The sequence below is a fragment of the Myotis myotis genome, unplaced genomic scaffold, assembly GCF_014108235.1.
Source record: "Myotis myotis isolate mMyoMyo1 unplaced genomic scaffold, mMyoMyo1.p scaffold_m19_p_12, whole genome shotgun sequence".
Classification (NCBI taxonomy): Eukaryota; Metazoa; Chordata; class Mammalia; order Chiroptera; family Vespertilionidae; genus Myotis; species Myotis myotis.
Window position 1 is genome coordinate 2735668 of NW_023416316.1, and position 18258 is coordinate 2753925.

At 59.6% G+C, this 18258-nt stretch overlaps 1 protein-coding gene and 1 pseudogene across 1 annotated transcript in view; one reads left to right on the forward strand and one right to left on the reverse strand.

Annotated features, from left to right (window-relative positions):
• Positions 1 to 18258, reverse strand: part of HMCN2 (hemicentin 2) — a 136104-nt gene that overhangs the window by 35649 nt on the left and 82197 nt on the right. Inside the window, exons 44-62 of the mRNA XM_036329346.1 lie at positions 17860 to 18021; positions 16730 to 17011; positions 15345 to 15512; positions 14138 to 14251; positions 13633 to 13719; positions 12462 to 12653; positions 11286 to 11459; positions 11079 to 11192; positions 9575 to 9717; positions 9063 to 9213; positions 7952 to 8170; positions 5974 to 6087; positions 5369 to 5556; positions 4451 to 4547; positions 3489 to 3650; positions 3273 to 3386; positions 1995 to 2197; positions 1300 to 1381; positions 96 to 227 (exon numbers count right to left, since the gene is read on the reverse strand). Coding sequence (XP_036185239.1) covers positions 96 to 227; positions 1300 to 1381; positions 1995 to 2197; positions 3273 to 3386; positions 3489 to 3650; positions 4451 to 4547; positions 5369 to 5556; positions 5974 to 6087; positions 7952 to 8170; positions 9063 to 9213; positions 9575 to 9717; positions 11079 to 11192; positions 11286 to 11459; positions 12462 to 12653; positions 13633 to 13719; positions 14138 to 14251; positions 15345 to 15512; positions 16730 to 17011; positions 17860 to 18021 — 2898 coding nt within the window. The remainder of the gene's footprint in view (positions 1 to 95; positions 228 to 1299; positions 1382 to 1994; positions 2198 to 3272; positions 3387 to 3488; positions 3651 to 4450; positions 4548 to 5368; positions 5557 to 5973; positions 6088 to 7951; positions 8171 to 9062; positions 9214 to 9574; positions 9718 to 11078; positions 11193 to 11285; positions 11460 to 12461; positions 12654 to 13632; positions 13720 to 14137; positions 14252 to 15344; positions 15513 to 16729; positions 17012 to 17859; positions 18022 to 18258) is intronic.
• Positions 13032 to 13107, forward strand: LOC118667828 (annotated as a pseudogene).

Sequence of the window (18258 nt, forward strand, 5' to 3'; positions counted from 1 at the left end):
AGGGTAGTGGGTATGGGGTTTCCCCCGGCTTTCACTGTCATTTCATTAAAGGAGTACTTAGCACTAAAAAGATAAGGAGAGTCGGATGCACTCACCAACGGGCATTCTGTCCCTCAGCCAGGTGACCCTGGGGGCAGGGACCCCGGTGACATCACAGGTCAGCACCAGGGGGCTCCCAGCCACCTGGCTCACTGTCTCCGTCTTGGGGTTCTCAAACGTTGGGGGCACTGCAGGAGAAAGGCCAGATGCCCAGAGTCTTAAGGCTCTGCCCTCCCTCCCTTCCTCTCAGATGTTTGAGAAAGCCCTGCCCACGGCCGGGAGTTGGTATGTTAGGCTTTGCCATTGATGGGGATGTGCGCTGGTTTATTCACAAGTGGAACCCGCAGCTGGCTGGTCCAAAACATCTACAGAGCAGAGTCCAGGAAGGGTCTGCTTAGCCCAAGGATGGTAAGTGCATGGCTCATGGCTCAGCAGTTCTAGCTTATGCCAGGACAGACATCATTAATCAATCCCTACACTCTCCTGCTCAGCCAGGAGGAAGTCACGTACCCCAGGCAGCCGCCACCACCACTGGAACAGAGACAGCTGTGCTGAGGGTGAAATGCCATTGCCCTCAGGGACCAGACATCGCCCCCTGCCCACCATTCACCAAGGTAGCCATCAGGTGAAGGGGCGTGAGCTTTGAGCAGCAGGCATGGTATCAATAGTTTATAATAATGGCATTCAATATGGCTCAGGGTTGGATCTCCCCACTACTCCCCTGGTGGGGACGCTACTGCTTGGCTATTTGCGGAGAATAGCTGGTGTCTGCCCAACCTGTCTTCTCCATCTTGCACAGCAATTGTAGTGAGCACATGGTTGCTCAAGTGGAAACTACATTTCCCAGCCTCCCTTGCAGCCTGCTGTGGCCAGCTGCCTAAGTTCTCACCAAATAGAATGCAAGCAGAGGGAACAATTCTACTTCTGCTCTTTTCTGCTTCCTGTGGGCTAGGACAAGATACACTGTGTCCCAATTTCAACCACATGGACAGGGATAACACCCTAGGGACAGGAGAGCAACACGATGGAAGGATCCTGGGCCTCTAAATTTCCACATGGAACCCAGCTACCCCCACTCACGTCTGGGTTTATAGATGAGAGAGGTAAGCCCCATTCTGATCCTCCTCTTTTCAATTCCAGGTCTTGTTCCCTCAACACTGGGCAGCCCCACCTCTTTCCAGCTGCTGCCCTTCCCATCCCCAGCAGCCTGTGTATTGCTAAGGATCCCATGAAATCGCTCGCAGACGGGTCCCAGCTTACCCTGGACGGTGAGGACGAATGTCCGCATGGCCTCTCCAGCCGTGTTGTTGACCTTACAGCTGTACACACCTTTGTCTGACACCTGGGACGGAGAGCACACAGTGTGCATGGGGCTGGGTTCCTCTGGCTCCCCCAAAACATCCAGGTCCCAGAACCTGCAGGGCAGGGACTCCCCAGATATGCTGGTCCTGCTTGGGAAGTCAAGGGGAGACCTGACCCTCTGACTTTTCCCAAGAGCCTCAAGAAGCAAGAGAGCCCCCGTAAGGCGAAAGACAGGCTCCAGACCCCCACCCCTTCCCGGGCCTGCGTGCAGCCAAGCCTGGTGGAAAAGGCCCCCTCGCTGTGGGATGGGGCTGAGCAGGAGGGAGGAGCCCAGGAGCAGCCAACACCAGAGGGGGTGGGCAGAACTGACTCCCAGGAAGTTAGAACGTGAAGGGCCTGGAAAAAGCTTCCAGATCCTGGGGAAACTGAGGCAGGCGGCGGAGAAGGGACCTGCTCAAGGTCATTCTGCGAGCTCCTGTGGAGCCCTGCACTCTTCCCACTCCCCAGACCCAGAGGCTGCCAATCAACTTGGTTTGGGGTCTTGCAGGCTGAGGAGGCAGCAGCCCCCACGTCCTGCCACCCAGCCCCCCGCCAGGACCAGGAGGTGGCACTGTATGGCCGCCCACGACTGCCCATACCCCCGGGTCGCTCACCTGGGTGTCCAGGATCGCCAGCTTCTGCCCACCCTGCAGAGTCTGGGTCCGCGGCGCCAGGACCAGGGGCTGCCCATCTTTGTACCAGGTCACGGCTGGCTCAGGGAGCGAGTCTGTCTCACAGCTCAGAACGGCCTTGTCCCCTGCCCTCACCGGGAACCCATCCTGGGGGCCGCCGAGAGCCTGCCTGAAGGTGGGGGGAACTGGGCCAGGGGACAAGCAGAGTAAGTGCCGCGCCTCCCCCGTGTCCTCCCCAGCCCCGGCCCCCGTAACAGTCTATGGAAGCCCACAAGGGCCACAAGGACCCCACCCCAGGGAGGGCTCAGACCCAGGGAGTCAGGAAGAGAACCAGGCAGCATGCCAACGACCTGCTGGGTGACCTGGGAAAAGCGCCTGCCCTCTCTGGGCCTCAGCCTCCTGGGCCCTGTCCCACACAGGGCAGGCCCCCTGTGTTAGAGCCCCTCTGGGTCCCCACAGCCTGTCCCTCCAGCAAACCCAGGCAGAAGCCCCACTGCCAGCTGTGAGCCCACGGGGCCTGGCAGTGTCCACCACAGAGCAGATGAACACACAAATGGATGAACCAGCCCCGGGCCTAGGAAGAATCTTCCAGCGAGTCCTGCTCAGGACATCTTGGGCCAGCTTTTCCCCCAGAGGATCCTGAAGACCAGGAGCCTGAGACAGGCTCCCTGCGGAGAACCCCGTGGTCAGTCAGGCATGGGAGCTCATGGGCCAGGCCTGGGGCTAAGCGCTCACTTCCCATCCCATCGGTTAGTCGCGTGGTCTGTAAACTGCGGCTCGTGAGCCACATGTGGCTCTTTGGCCCCTTGAATGTGGCTCTTCCACAAATACCACGTGCGGGCACGCACGTACAGTGCGATTGAAACTCGTGGCCCATGCGCAGAAGTCAGTATTTTGTGGAAGAGCCACACTCAAGGGGCCAAAGAGCTGCATGTGGCTCACGAGCCGCAGTTTGCCGACCACTGCCATTAGTCCTTATGCCAACTGGCACCTACAGATGAGAGTTGAGGCTCAGAGAGCGGACACGACCTGCCCAAGGTCACTGAGTAAGTGCACAGCTGAGTTTCAGACTCAAGTGCATCCCGTCTGCAGACCCTGACCCGAACCTCCCAAGTCTGCAGCTGGACACCGTCGCTGCAGGAGGCTTGGCACCCCAGGCTCCCTGGGGTCCTCCCCCGGCGGTGCTGCCTGAGGGGTGGGGGCGGAGGGCTGCCTGAAGGAGCGGGGAGGGTGCCGGTGGGGGGGACAGACAGGACGTACCCAGCACGCTGAGCCGCACCAGCCTCTGGTCTCGGCCGGCGGCATTGAGGGCCTCGCACATGTACGTCCCGGAGTCTGCCGGCTGTGCCCGGGCCAGCTGCAGCGTGTGGGTGCCTGCCGGAGGAGGGGTGTCAGCCCCTTGCACCAGCAACTGGCTGCCCCCAGACTCCCAGCCTGGTCCCCTCAGAGCTGGACCCCAAGCCTCAGTTTACCCACCAGGCAGGAGGAAGACGCCTTCGCCCAGGGAGAGGGCCTGGCCGTCCTTGTACCACGTGACCTCGGGGCTCGGGTGAGCACGGACGTCGCAGGGGAGGGACACGCTGCTGTTGAGGGTGGCGGTGACCTGCTCTGAGTCCGGGCCTGTGATGTGCGGTGGGACTGTCCCCGTGGCCACCGGATAAAGAAAGACACTTGAGGATGCGCCCGGCGGGGGAGCGGAGAGCGACAGCTGCAGCACAGGACGCACAGCTCCCGGCCTCAGCGGGCCGCGCTGTCGAGCAACGCCGTGCAGCTGCCTGCTCACCACCACCGCTCACAGATGGGAGCACGGGGCGTGGGGACCAGAGAGGGACAGTCACTTTCCCGTGGCCACTCAGCCGGCCAGTGCCAGAGCCAAATATCAATTCAGGTTTGAGTCCTAGACCTTGAGTGCTCAACGCTGTCACCCCTCTGTTCCCGAGGCCACAGCTGGAGGCCGAGCACACAGCCACGGAGGGGCATGCGTCACAAGAATGCGGAGGTCAAGAGGGCCAGCCCTGGGGCGGGGACCCCCACTGGGTGACCTCTCTGTCTCTGCAGCTGTGGGGTTGGGCTAGCCTCTGAGCTCTGCGGGAAGGAGTCAGCCCCAGGCCAGGTACGCAGTAAGTGCTTAATCATGGTGCCGTAAGGCCAGAAGAGCCGCTCCCCGACCACCTCCAAAGTGGCTTAGAGTCATCTGGAGATGGCCCTGGGTGATCGGGGTCCCCCAGATCCTCTCTGTCCTGGGATGTGGCTGGTGCCAGGCCAGGATGACTAACCTCTGGGTGCAGCCTCGGGGCCTGGGACACAGGAAGCACGAGGTGGTGCCCTCAGGGAGGGACTAGGTGCTGTGCCTGCCACGGAGCAGGTCAAGTGGGCCCGAGTACCAGCCCCTCCTCAGCCAGGGAGCCCCAGGGGGCCACCTGCCCTGCCCAGCTCACCTTGCACCCTAAGTGTGAAGAGCTTCTCCACGGAGCCCGCCGGGTTCTCGGCCACACACATGTAGCTGGCAACATCGGCCACCTCTGCCGTGGAAACCTGTGGGTGCAGAGAGAGGGCGCCTGGTGGCTGTGGTCCCCCTTCCCAGAAACCACTGGAAGGGACCCCCTCACCACACCAGGCACGGCGGGCGCCAGGAGGAACCCCGCAGGAGGCCACCTGTCTACATGGAGCAGTGTGTAGGGGCACCACTGATGGGCACGCACACCCCACGCCCATCCAGGGCAGTGGTTCTCAACCTTCTGGCCCTTTAAATACAGTTCCTCATGTTGTGACCCAACTATACAATTGTTTTCATTTCTACTTCATAACTGTCATGTTGCTACTGTTATGAATCATAATGTAAATATCTGATCTGCAGGATGGTCTTAGGCGACCCCTGTGAAAGGGTCGTTGGACCGCCAAAGGGGTCGCGACCCACAGGTTGAGAACCGCAGGTCTAGGGCTTTCTGTGACACTCAGGAGGGGGGTGTGAGGTTGGGCTGGGTGACCCCCTATAGCAAACGCGATGGTCTCCCCCCGCCCGGAGGAGGCTGCCCTCTACTGTGTTGAGCTGCAAGGGTCCCGGGCAGCTGTGTCTAGAAACTGGGTGGCCAAGGGTGCTGCCCAGGGCCCTGAGCCGCGCTGGCTGTAGGTGTGACATCAGCAGAATTTCCAGGCGCTACGCTCGCCCGTGCCTGCCCGCGAGGCACGTGGTGGTGGTGGACACGCATCTGGGGGGGTGAATGAAGCCCCGGAGCTCCCGCAGGCTCTCGGGCAGGGACCTCATTTGGCTCAGGTAACGGCAGCTCCTGGTCCCGGGACAGCACCACTGAGCCTCGGCAGCTGCTGCCTTTAGCCACGGCGGGGGACGCCCTGACCTGCAAGACTTGCCCGTCCTCCAGGACCTGCAGCCGTGGGCTCGGGGAGAAGGGCAGCCCGTTCTGGAGCCACGAGATGGTGGGCGTGGGGTTGCCCAGGGCTGGACACTGTAGGCTGACAGTGCTGCTGGCATTGACGGTCACCTCCTCCACCAGCTCCTCGGTGTCCCCCGGGATCACAGGTGGGGCTGGGTCGGGGAGAGGAGGGTGAGGAGCAGGCAGCCTCCCTGGGAAAGGTCCCTGGGGCAGGGGGGCGGGGGAGGTAGGCATGGAGGTGAGAGCAGTGCTTGGTGCCAGGCATTGGCTGGGGCTCCTTGTGCCCCACTCCCCCAGCCCTCCCAGGCCCTGGTGCAGCTAAGGAATCTGGGGCACAGAGAGGGCTGTGAACTAACCGCTCAAGGTCACACAGCTAGGAAGCAGCTCACTTGGAGTTTGAACCCAGTCCTGTCTGGTTTCAGAGCCCAAGCTCACAACCCTACATTATCAACCTCCAAGTCCTGCCAGACCATGTTCCCCACTGTGACTCCTGGGGGGGTGGGGGGGGGGGTGGCTCACGGAGCCTACAGACGTGACACCCCCTCCCACCCCCAAGGCCGGCCACTCACTCAGCACCATCAGCTCATAGTGCAGCCAGTCCTCGCCCACCTCGTTGGAGGCCTTGCACGAGTACCTCCCAGCATCCTCCGCGCGCACCAGGGGGATCTGCAGGACCCGGCCTCCTGTGGGGAGAGGGATGGGGGGGGAGGGGGGACAGAGGCCTGAGCAAAGGTGAGGAAACCTGCTCCTTCCTCGTAGGGGACCTGGGACACATCACCCCCCCCCCAACCCCCATCTGTGAAATGGAGAGCATCTGCCCGCCCCGCCCAGCTCTCGGGGCTGGGCACCAGGCCTGGCCGCACCTCCCTGCTCTCTGACTCGGTGCTGGAAACACTTCCATCTCACAGATGGAAAAACCGAGGCTTCCCAAGAACACCCCGCAGTGCTGAGCCCAGCTCCTTGATGAGGGCAGAGGGAAGGGCCAGAGAGCTGGGCAGAGGCTCTTGGGAGGCAAAGAGGCAGCTGGGGACTGTGGCAGTTGGGGGTGGATGTTGCTAGCAGCTGTCATCTGAGATCCTCTGTGATCCAGAGCCTGCCAGGGCCAGACCCTGGCATCTCTGGTGGCTGGAGCTGGTCTCTAGCAGGGGCCAAGGGAGGGTCACTGTGTGCTCACATTCTCGGTCAGGGGCTCGCTGGCCCAGGCTGGGTGTGTGTGTGGGGTGGGGGTGGGGGGGTTGTGACCAGGGTTGGAACTAGGAGCTCATTACATGCAGAGCCAGGGGACAGCGGTCATGATTAAGGAGGGAGGGAGCGGCCACTGTCAGGGTCATTTATGTGTGAGGTTAATCTATGTGCTCGGGATTGGGAGTCAGTGGCCAGGGTCAGAGTTCAAGGTGGGGTTGAAGGTTTATGGCGAGGACAGAGGGTCGGGGGCTGTGGCCAGGGAGCAGCATGTGACTGAGGTCTCTGTGTACCCAGGATTGGGGCCAGTGTCCCGGTCCGAGAGGAGGCGAGGGGGTCAATCCAGGGGTTCTGACAGGAGCAAACAGCTGTCAGCAAGTGCTGCCCCTCTCGGATCTCTGAGGCCACCTTATTTTGCAAGAGCCAAAGTACATGCCCTGGGGTGACCCTGCTCAGTAGCACCCCGTGCCCCACCTCACCTCCCTCGCCCCGCCCGCACCGGCCCCAGCACTGCCCACGCCTGGCAGGACCCGGGGCAAATCCTGAGCCGGGAGACCACCGAATGCCCCCTGAGACACAACAGGGCTCTGTGCCTGGAACTTCTCCCAGGTCTGCTCTACCCCAGGGAGCTCGGCCAGCCGCCAGGGAAGCCAGGCATTTGGAGCCTTTTAATTCAAAATCCTCCACAGAAAAAAAACTATTCTAAATAAAAGGGTTGTTTTTTTTAAAAAAACGAAATCACCTTAAACAAACATATAAAGCAGTAAAAGGAAAGCAAAGGTCACAAGGGCCTGAGTTTGGCCCCGGTGTGGCCTCAGCCCAGTGGGAGGTTCGTCCACTGTTGGGATGATCACAAGATGCCAATAAAGAAGCGGCTCCTGCCCAGCTGGTGCGGCTCAGTGGTTGAGCATCGGCCTATGAACCAGGAGGTCACGGTTCGATGCCCAGTCAGGGCACATGCCCGGGCTGTGGGCTCGATCCCCACTAGGGGGTGTGCAGGAGGCAGCTGATCAATGGTTCTCTCTCATCATTGATGTTTCTGTCTCTCCCTCTCTCTTCCTCTCTGAAATCAATTAGAAGAAAAAAAGCAGCAGCAGCAGCGGCTCCCTCTAAGAAAGACGCCAACGTTAGTGGTTTATTTCCGGGCATCGCAGATCTCAAAGCCCAGAGAACTGCCAGCCCCAGATTACAGAGGCGGCGAAGGCCCAGCCTGTCAAAGGCCCTGCCCGAGGCCACGCAGCAAGCAGCACGCGGGGGCACTCAGAGGACCGGCAGGAGGGCAGCTGAGAGGACCAGCTCCGATGCGGGTGTGACCCCGGTCCCTGCCTGCAAATGCCCCGACTTCTCCGCGCAGCCCCGGCCTACCTTGCAGGACAGACACCCCGTCTGTGGCCGAGAGGGGCTGGTCCTCCCTGTACCAGGTGAGCTCCGGGGGCGGGACCGCGTTGGTGTCGCAGTACAGGTATGCGGGGCTGTTCTCCACGACCTCCCGGTATTCCGTCACCCCGCCCCGGGCCTCCTCCTCCCGGAACAGGGTTTCGAAGGTGGCACTGGCATCACCCACTTTCTGGAACATGGGGGGCACTGGGGAGGGGCGACAAAGGCATTACCACACACAGCGTGGGATGGAGAGGGACCTCTGCTCAAAGGACCCCGTCCCAGCCTCCCCTGGGAGTGGACATTGCACTGTTTGAGCCCATCCCGTAGGTCAAGGCGTTTTTAAAGTTCACTCATCCCTTTAACTAGTGGTTTTTTATTTTATTTTATTTTTTATTTTTTGCAATGAGTGTTTATTGAGCAATGACTATGCTGGGCACTGGAACGAGGCTCCTGCCCACCGCAGCTCATGTCTAATGGACGCCAGACTTCTGACAAGGTGGTTTTTTTCAAGGAAGGGAGCCAGATCCTGAGCTTTAGCCAGCCTGTTTACTGGAGCCCAGAGGATAAAATCATGGGCTTTCAGAACTGAGGCGCCCCTCCAGGCCACCCCATTCAGCCACCCACATGTTACAAAGGCAACACTAAGGCCTAGGGGCAGTGATGTTCCCAGGTCACAAAGTCAGTGAATGGAAGAGCCCAGGCCAGGCTCTGGGGGCCAGACACGCCAGACGGTGGTGAGAAAGGGGACAGGCCGCCCGGCTGGCGTTGCTCAATGGTTAGCATCGGCCTATGAACCAGGAGGTCAGGGTTCAATTCCCAGTCAGGGCACAGGCCCGGGTTGTGGGCTCGGTACCCAGTAGGGGATGTGCAGGGGGCAGCTAATCAATGATTCTCTCTCATCATTAATGTTTCTATCTCTTTTGTCTCACCCTTTCTCTCTGAAATCAACAAAAATATATTAAAAGGGGGGGGCGGGGCAGGCAGCCGTGACAGAGCCCTCCTGCCAGCGACTCTGAAGCAGACACCCCCGCCCCCGGCCCTGCCGCCCAGTCCCACGGTCCCCTGCCCCCACCAGGCCCTGCTGTTCCCCACACACCCTGGATGAGCACGTTGAAGTCCTGGTCGTCCTCGCCGGCCACGTTGGTGGCCACGCACAGGTACCGCCCCGAATCTGAGACCTGCGTGGGCTGGATCTGTAGCAGCCGCCCTTCGCCCAGGACGCGGAGCCGCTCGTGGGGGGCCACGGGCTGCGGGGAGGGAAGAGGCGGAGACGGGGATCACAAATGGGGGTAAGCACCCGGACAAGTATACGTAGATTCCAACAAGGTTTTAAACACCCGACAAAATGGGAGGACACCCTGAAAACTTGGTAAAACCAAACCCGGATGACAACAGTCGGAAGAGAATTAAATGGGTGAATATAAAGTTTAATGTTAATGAGACCTGTTCCCTTTTAAAAGAGTGGGATTTCCTATTAACACGTAAAGAGCGAGGCAGGGCCCAGCCCAGCTCTGGGGCCAGGTGCTTTGCCTGTCTCTACTGGAAGGTTCCGAGCAGGGCCCGGGGACCCAGAGGAGAGAGCCTGAGGCTGCCCTGGGGCCAGCTCACCTGTCCGTCCTTGTACCAGCTGATGGCAGGTGGGGGCGCCGCCCAGCACTCACACTCCAGGGTCAGGGTACTGTTGACCTTGGTCTTCACTTCCTTCACACCGACCTCCCCCATGGAGTCGTCTTTGGAGATGGAAGGGGGAACTGCAAATCGAAAGGGGAGTCTGAGGAGCCGGCCTGGGGAGGGGGCGCTGAGCCTGCGCTCAACCTGGGCCCAGGAATGGGGGCTGGCTCCGGACAGTGGAGGAACAGGGGCCTGGAGACGGATCCACTCCTGGGGCCGTTCGCTTAGGGCGGGGGTGGGGAACATCCGGCCAGTGGGCCGGGCCGTGTGAGACCTGTGAAATCATTTGGCCTGGCCCTGCCCATCTGGGGGCTTAGACGTGTCAGATGGTGGTGAGAAAGGGGGCAGGCAGCCGGGACAGAGCCCTCCTGCCAGGCTCGAAATTCAATCAATCTAGGAGCGTAAGGTGGCCAACGGGGGGAAGTAGAGGACATACGTAATACTTTAAACAATAAAGAATTATTAAAGTAAAAAAAAATCTAGGAGCTTTCTTCAGAGCAACATAAGTTTATATTAAGTGAATTATATTAAGCAAATGATGTTATAAATATCCACATGGCCATTGGCACGCTAGCCGGTTTGGCTGAGTGGATAGAGCATCAGCCTGCAGACGGAAGGGTCCTGGGTTTGATTCCGGTCAAAGGCACATGCCTGGGTTGTGGGCTCGAACCCCAGGAGGAGGCGTGCAGGAGGCAGCCCATCAATGATTCTCTCTCATCATTGATGTTTCTATCTCTCTCCCTCCCCCTTCCTCTCTGAAATCAATAAAAATATATTTAAAAACCACAACCACCAAAAACAAAACATAAAACCAACACATGGCACTTGGCAGATAAAAGGTCCCCTACCCCTGCCTTAAAGGCAAGACCGTCAGCGATGGTTACAGGATAGGGCAGGTCGGAGGCAGGGGAATTCCTGGGGTGACCTCTGGGGGCCCCAGGTCTCAAGTTGTGGAGGTTCTGACTGCATCGTGGCAGAAAGAAGCCAGGACTGGAGTGGGTGGGCATCCACGTGGCCCAAGTCCTAGCTCACCATCCCCCCTCTGAGCGTCCTGGGCCCCAAAAATGGGGAATGACCCAGCCGGCCCGCTGCCTGGCGACTATCAGAGCAGACAAGCCCATGAAGGTGTCGGGGGTGTCAGGAATGGCCTAGCCAGCCGTGGGCAAACTACAGCCCGCGGGCCGGATCCGGCCCATTTGAAATGAATAAAACTAAAAAAAAAAAAAAAAGACCGTATCCTTTTATGTAATGATGTTTACTTTGAATTTATATTAGTTCACACAAACACTCCATCCATGCTTTTGTTCCAGCCCTCCGGTCCAGTTTAAGAACCCATTGTGGCCCTCGAGTCAAAAAGTTTGCCCACGCCTGGTAGGCGCTGGGGTCCCAGGGCTCCGAGCCACCTCCTGCCTCCCACCAGTGCCTGGGGGTCCCGACTCACTGAGGACTTCCACGTGGTAGTTCTTCATGGCCTCCCCAAGGTCGTTGGTGACCACGCAGGTGTACTGGCCTGCGTCTTCCTTCTGGGCGTTCAAGATCTGCAGCCCGTGGGTACCTGCTTGCGGGGCAGCGGCCAGGGGCACCTCAGGCATGCGCTGGGCTTCACCGGCCCCGCCCTCTGGCCCCCGCTCCCCGCCCAGGGCATCACCTGGGAGCAGCTGAATGTTGTTTGAGGCCTCAAATGGGGACCCGTCCTTCATCCAGGTGATGGTGGGGGCGGGGAAGGCCAGCGCCTCGCAGATCAGAGAAATGGGGTTGTTGATGGTCACGGTCACCTCCTCGTCTGCACCATCCTCGGTCACCCCCAGGATGGAGGGAGCCACTGTGATGGGGAGGCCAGGGGGGTGCTCGTGAACAGAGAGGCCAACCCTGGGCGCAAGGACCCAGGAAAGCCTCAGACCCGCGGTGCTCAGCCGCTGTGCTGCTGCTATTTTCATTGCACAGGGGAAACTGAGGCTCAGTGGAGCCAGGCAGGTGCGGCCAGAGTTGAATTCAGGCCTCGGTGACCCAGGTCCCCAGCTCTCCACCACTGAGCAATACCATAGGGCAGTGGTCGGCAAACGGTGGCCCCTTGAGTGTGGCTCTTCCACAAAATACCATGTGCGGGCGCGCACGTACAGTGCGATTGAAACTTTGTGGCCACACTCAAGGGGCCAAAGAGCCGCATGTGGCTCGCGAGCCGCAGTTTGCTGACCACTGTCATAGGGGAAGCTGGACAATTTCTGCCTCAACTTCCCCCACAGCCTCTTAGCATCCAGGGTATCTAGTAATTTAACCAGAGTCTCCGCAATTCTGTTTGTTTCCAATCTGTGTCACTCCCGGAGTGGAGGGTGGGGCGGGAGGTGGAGTGATGGTCCCTGCTGAGTAGATGCTCTCTGTTGTCACTGACCCTAAAATGTCCTCTTTCGGGCCCTGCAGGGACCTTCCATTTTTCCACCAGCGCTTTTAGAAATGGATTTTGTGAGACTAGCCCGTGCCCCTCTTGTTTTCGAATCCCCGTTTCTCCAGCCCAACAAAACAGCTGGTGCTGCATTGCCCTCGCCCTCGCCCTCGGGGGCGGACGGCCTGGAGGGAGCCTTGTCCTCTCTCTCAGCCCAGAGCTCCATCAGTGACATGGGGACAGGCGCACTGCCCCCCCGCCCGCCTCCTGTGTTGCTGTGGAGATCCAGCCAGGAAGGCCTGTGCATATGCCTGGCCTCTAAGGGTTCAACCACTAGAGCCGCTGTTGTTGAACATGGAGGGCTTTGTGGAAAGCTGCCTGTCAGGTCACCTGGTTCTGCCTCCTGCCAGCACCTGGAATGGCCAGCAGATGCCCAGCACTCACCCAGGACGCTCAGCTGGACATGCTTGGTCCTCTCCCCCGCGGCGTTGGCTGCAATGCAGGAGTAGTGGCCGGCACTGGACAGGTTGGCCTGGAGGACCTGCAGAAGGGCTCCGTCTGGAGAGACATGCTGGGTGTCTCCACCAGCCAGGGGCCGGCCGTCTTTGAACCATGTGACCCTGGGCTGTGGGTGGCCTGTGTGGGGAGGAGAGAGGCAAGGAAGATAGTTCAGCAGGATTGGACCAGGTTGGAGCAGAGGTCGCTGCAGGAAGGGGGTGGTGGGGGACATGGGTTTTCCTTCTCAGTTCAGAGGCCCAGGCAGCAGGGCAAGACACAGAAGCAGCCACCACGGGCCTGGGCCTTTTCCTAAGGGGTTTGACTGCCTTTTCCTTACTGAGGAGTGGACAGAGACGGCTGGTACGGATAGAAGACAAGATATTCCTTCCATCCATCCATCCATTTATCCATCTAAACATACATATATACATACATGCATACATACACCTATCCATCCACCAATTTGTCCACCTATCCACCTCCCCATCCAGCCAGCCAGCCAGCCAGCCAGCCATTATCGCTTCTCGGCCTTTTGGCTAAGATCAAGTGTAGTATCCATCCATCCATCAATCTATCTACCTACCTACCTATCCATCCATCCATCCATCCATCCACCCACCCACCCACCTATCGATCCATCCATCCACCCACCCACCTATCCATCTATCCTTCCATCCATCCATCCATCCATCCATCCATCCATCCATCCATCCATCCACCTATCCATCCATCCATCCATTCATCCACCCGCCTATCCATCCATCCACCCACCCACCCACCCACCCACCCACCCACCCACCCACCCACCTACCTATCGATCCATCCATCCATCCACCCACCTACCTATCCATCCATCCAGCCATCCATCCATCCATCCATCCCAGCTCAACAGCATAACTAAGGCACTGGGGGAACCATGGCGACAAGGTAGACCGTGGGTCCTCAAGGAGCTCAGAGCCCAGCTGGGGTACACAGGTGTCACAAGGCCACCATGGATCAGTGTGGTCAGTGCTGGGATAGGGAGCAGAGGGCTGGGCAAGATCTCCAGCACCCCCCCTTTACAAAGCTGCCTTCTCACCTTTCTCCCAGCCCGCCGTGTGGCCGTGTGTGGCCTTACCTGTGGCGTTGCACGTCAGGTTGGCTGTCTGTCCCTCGGGAACCTTGACCACCTCCTCCAGGTCCTCATTCTCGATACTGGGAGGAACTGGAAGAGCAGGGAGACAGCCGGTCACTGACTGGAGCTGGCTCGCTCAGGCTGAACCACAGAGCAGAAAGCCTAGAGCATCTCTCTTCCGGCGCCTGGTTTCCCCCTCCCCTCCTGCCTGCTTCCACAGGGCCGAGGGAGGACCAGTGCCCTGGGAGAAGGCTCTGGTCAGGGCAAGGTGGTGTTAGAAATAGTTTCTCCTTTCCATGTTGGATTATAGTAGTCCCTGCTGCTTCTAGAAAGTTCCATGATGGCCTCAGAGTAGGAACTGCTCATGAGGAAACAAGCTTTGGCCTCACCCTCCTTCCTGAGTGGACCTCCTACTACAGCAAGAGCTCTTGGTCCTGGACCGCCCCCTGTAAGCTCCCCAGCCGGAGGAAAAGGACTCGTGGGCTACGAACACGGGGCTGTGACATACCCAGGACCTCCACGCTGAAGTTCCTCCGCACCTCCCCAGCCTCGTTGCTGGCCAGGCAGGAGTAGAGGCCTCTGTCCCGCTCCTGGGTCCGGGTCACCTTCAGCATCCAGCCACCTGGGGAGGGAGGAGAATGGGCTCCAAGTGCGGCCGTGAGCTGAGCCCAGGCTGACCACCAGGAAGAGGAGCGTGCCAGGCGTCTCCATCAGATGTGCCTGCCTACCCCAGTGTCCCATCCCTCAGGTGGGAAAACTGAGGCCCAGGAGGGTGAACAGATGGCTGGAGCCCCCCGGACATCAGACATGCACAGGGTAAGCCTGCGGCCCCATTTAAGAAGACGGATCTGTCACCTGGCTACCCCCACTTCTGGAGACTGACCACGGCTAAAAGGACAGCCATGGGCCTGGCCCAGATCAGACCGCCCTGCTACACTGATGGACCCTGGAAAAGGCCGCCTTCTCCCAAGACCAGCCCAGGGAAGGCACATGCATGGGACACGTGAACATGACTGCTCCTATACCCCGGGCAGACATCACTAATCGATCACTGCTCTCCTTTCTGCTGGGCCCTACTGCAGCCCCTGAGTCCACCTCATCGCAATGCATCTGGCAGCCCCACTAAGGGCTCAGAGGAGGTGCACAAGGGGAAGCTTATTGGCCATCCCAGCTTTGGAACAACCAGAACATCCCTGCAGGGAACAACTGATGGGTCACTGAGGGTGAGCTTCAGGGGGCCCTGAAGTCCTTGTAAGCTTTGGATGGGATACTGCCTCCTGGACCTCAGTTTCCCCATTTGTATGTCAGCAAGAACTATCGCAAACCAACTTTGTGAGGAGGACGACTATTCAGAGGCAGAGGTGCTTAGACCCTATGTCCGTTCGCCCACCTGTACTGTGTGTGAGATGTTATATAAGTGCCATGAGAATTTTTGCTGCAGGACTTATCAGAACCTTGACTATAAATGGCCACTGTGAGTCTCTAGGAGGGGAGCAGAGCAGGAAGCCTTTCTAAACGTAGTCAAATCTAATGTGTTTCCTGGAGCACATCACCTGACCAGTGTTTTGGGGTATACTCCTGGGGGACCAACAGCCAAAACGTTTATGCCACCGCGGCTGGCCGCTCAGGGTCAGAAGTCATGGGCATGTGCTGAGCAGAGGCAGAAGCAGAGGGCCAGGCCCGATCATCGGACACTCCCCTGGTCGGCACCTTACCTGCCAAGAGGTAGGTGTCCTCCCTGGGGCTGATGGGCTCCTCCCCTCGGAACCAGCGGACCCCCGGGGGTGGGATGCCTGTGGCTTCACAGAGCAGCGTCAAGGGGCTGTGCAAGGCGGCAGTGACGTTGGTCAGCGGGTCTGAGTCTCCGATGAGCTCTGGGGGCACTGGACACAGAGAAACAGCCTTATTCAGGATGCAGACAGGGCCGTGTGCTCCTTCCACGACCCCCACGCACAGCCCTCCCCCAGGAGCCCCACCCCCACTCAGGAGGGGCTGAAGGCTTCAAGAGCTGCTCCCACTGACAGGGGTGAGTGGCGACTGCAGGCGGGGCTTTGGCGTCAGGCAGACACATTGGGCCTCAGTTTCTCCAAGCCCCTAGAGCAGTGGTTCTCAACCTTCCTAATGCCGCGACCCTTTAATACAGTTCCTCATGTTGCGGTGACTCCCAATTTCATTGTTACAAATTGAACATAATTAAGGCATAGTGATTAATCACAAAAACAATCTGTAATTTTATATGTGTTTTCCGATGGTCTTAGGCGACCCCTGTGAAAGGGTCGTTCGACCCCCAAAGGGGTTGTGACCCACAGGTTGAGAACCGCTGCTCTAGATGGATGCCGGGAGGATTCAACAAGAACCCGTGTAAAGCTCTCGGCACAGCGCCTGGTACAGAGCCGATGCTGAGCAAACGAGACTGGCCGAGAGCAAAGGTGAACACAAGTGAGTCCCCCAGATCCACACGTCAGAGCTCCGTGGTGTCTAGAGCATCCACTCGCAAAGGAAGCCCCGCTCTATCAGGCTGGGGTGGGCGGATGGGGTAGGGTCCCAGCCACACGGCCCATCTCTCCCATCTTCCCTCCTATCACTCTTCACTTCTGCCCTGAGGCATACAGTAGGAGCTCAATAAAAGTCTGAAACCACAAGGCTGCTCTAGCTACCCTGAACCTGCCACCCCTCCCAGCCTCTGTGGGGTGTGTTCCCTCTGCCTGGCACATTTCCCCCCTCACCCTGCACCTGGTTAACTCCCATCCTGCTTTTACATTTCAGCTGAAAGGCCACCTCCTACAGGAGGCTGCCCTGACTTCCCACGACAGCGTTCAGGCCCCTGAATTCCCCTATCACATGTAAGTCATGCAGGACAGAGGAGCTCATTTCCACAGTGCCCAGAACAGAGTAGGGGGACAGACAGGAAGGGAGGGGAAAAGTGGGGGGAGATTAGGGCCATTTGAAGCCAGTCCTGATTTGGGAGCCGTGCTGAAGGCTTCCCCCACCAGACCTCACCAGAGGCCTGCCTCTTGGGAGAATGAGGCGTGACCCGGCCTTGCCTTCTCCAGTCTGGGCCCCCTTCCAGCCCCGCTCCGGCCGGCCCCGGGGTCCTCACCCAGCACGGACAGCGCAAACCTCCTCTCGGCCCTCCCAGCCACGTTCTCGGCCAGGCAGCTATAGCGTCCCGCGTGGGCAGCCTGTGCCCGCTCCACGTGCAGGCTCTGACCCTGGTTCTGCAGCCGCAGGCCCGGTGCGGCTCCCACCGGCTGGCCGTCCCGCTGCCACGTCACCCTGGGTGGGGGTTTCCCCGTGACGTTGCATTCCAGAGTGGCCTCCGCGTCCTGGACCACGGAGACCTGTGTGGGGGGCTCCCGGGGGCCAGCGATCTGCGGGGGAACTGGGGTGGGGAGAAAGTCGCTGTGGCCACCAGGCAGCAAGCACTCACACCAGGCCCCAAGCTGGCCTACGTTCCCCACGGCCACTCCCTGGCCGCGCGGCCTTGGTCAGGTGACCTCATCTCTCTGGGCCTCCATGTTCCATCCTTGTAAAGGGGCCATACGGCGCTCCACTCCTGCCTGCCTAATGCCGGGGTCCCGGGGAGGGGCCTGCTGTTTGGAAAACAAGCTCTCAGCACAGCCCTGAAGAGCCGCGGGCAGTTTCCTTCCTCAGAAACCAGGCCTTCCCGGAGCTCAGACAGTCGCGGGGGCCGGCCAGGGCGGGGTTCCTCGCTCCAAAATGCTTTTCATTGGGGGAATAAGGACACATTTGTAATATCTTAATCGATAAAGGGGGAAAAAATGTAAAAATAAAAGTGTTTTCTGGTGATATAGATTAAAACGGAAATTGAACTATGAAAAGAAAAAATGCTTTTCTTGGTCCTATTTCCTAGGCTGAGCTATTTCATCTCATCACTGCAGGACGAGTAGCCGGGACTCAGGTTTCCCTTACGCACAGGGGCTTCACAGAGATTCTACATTCCTTTCCGCCTCTGTCCCGAGCGGTGTTTTTCCCTCTGGGCCGCTGGGGGCTCTTGGGGTCACACTGCCGCTCCCGGCTTAGGCCTGGAGCCGGAGCCGCAGGAAGCTGGCTGGGAGGGCGGTTCGGGAGACGCCCGGAATCTGAGGCCAGGGAAGCGCTCTCATTATCGCTGCTCCTGTCTCGGCTTGGATCCCAGGGGTGGGGTCTCCCCTGCCTGCCACCCTCCGGCCCCTTCTGCCTGGCTCAGGTCACCCCAGCCCGGCTCACCATGCACCTCTAGCTGCTGGTCCTGGCTGCTATTTCCGGCCACGTTGCTGCACTCACAGGTGTACGTTCCCTCCTGGGCCGGCTGGGCTGGTCCCAGGTACAGCAGCCGCCCCACCGCCGACACCTGTCCGAGGCCCGCCCCCTCCCGGGGCACGGGCTGACCTGGATGCAGCAAGGAAAAGCCCCTGGTTCCCGGTCCCCCCACCGTCCCGGCCAACTCCGACAGGAGGAGGCTGTCCCTGCCCTCGACGGGTGGCCCCACCCCAGAGCCCGGCGGAGATGGAGATGGGTGGGCCTTCAGCCCCAGGGGTGGGGGTCCTGGTTACAGAAATGACACTCAGTCCGATTCTGCTCGGTCCCCAAGTCCGCTGGGCACCCCAGCCCCTTCCCAGCCAGCAA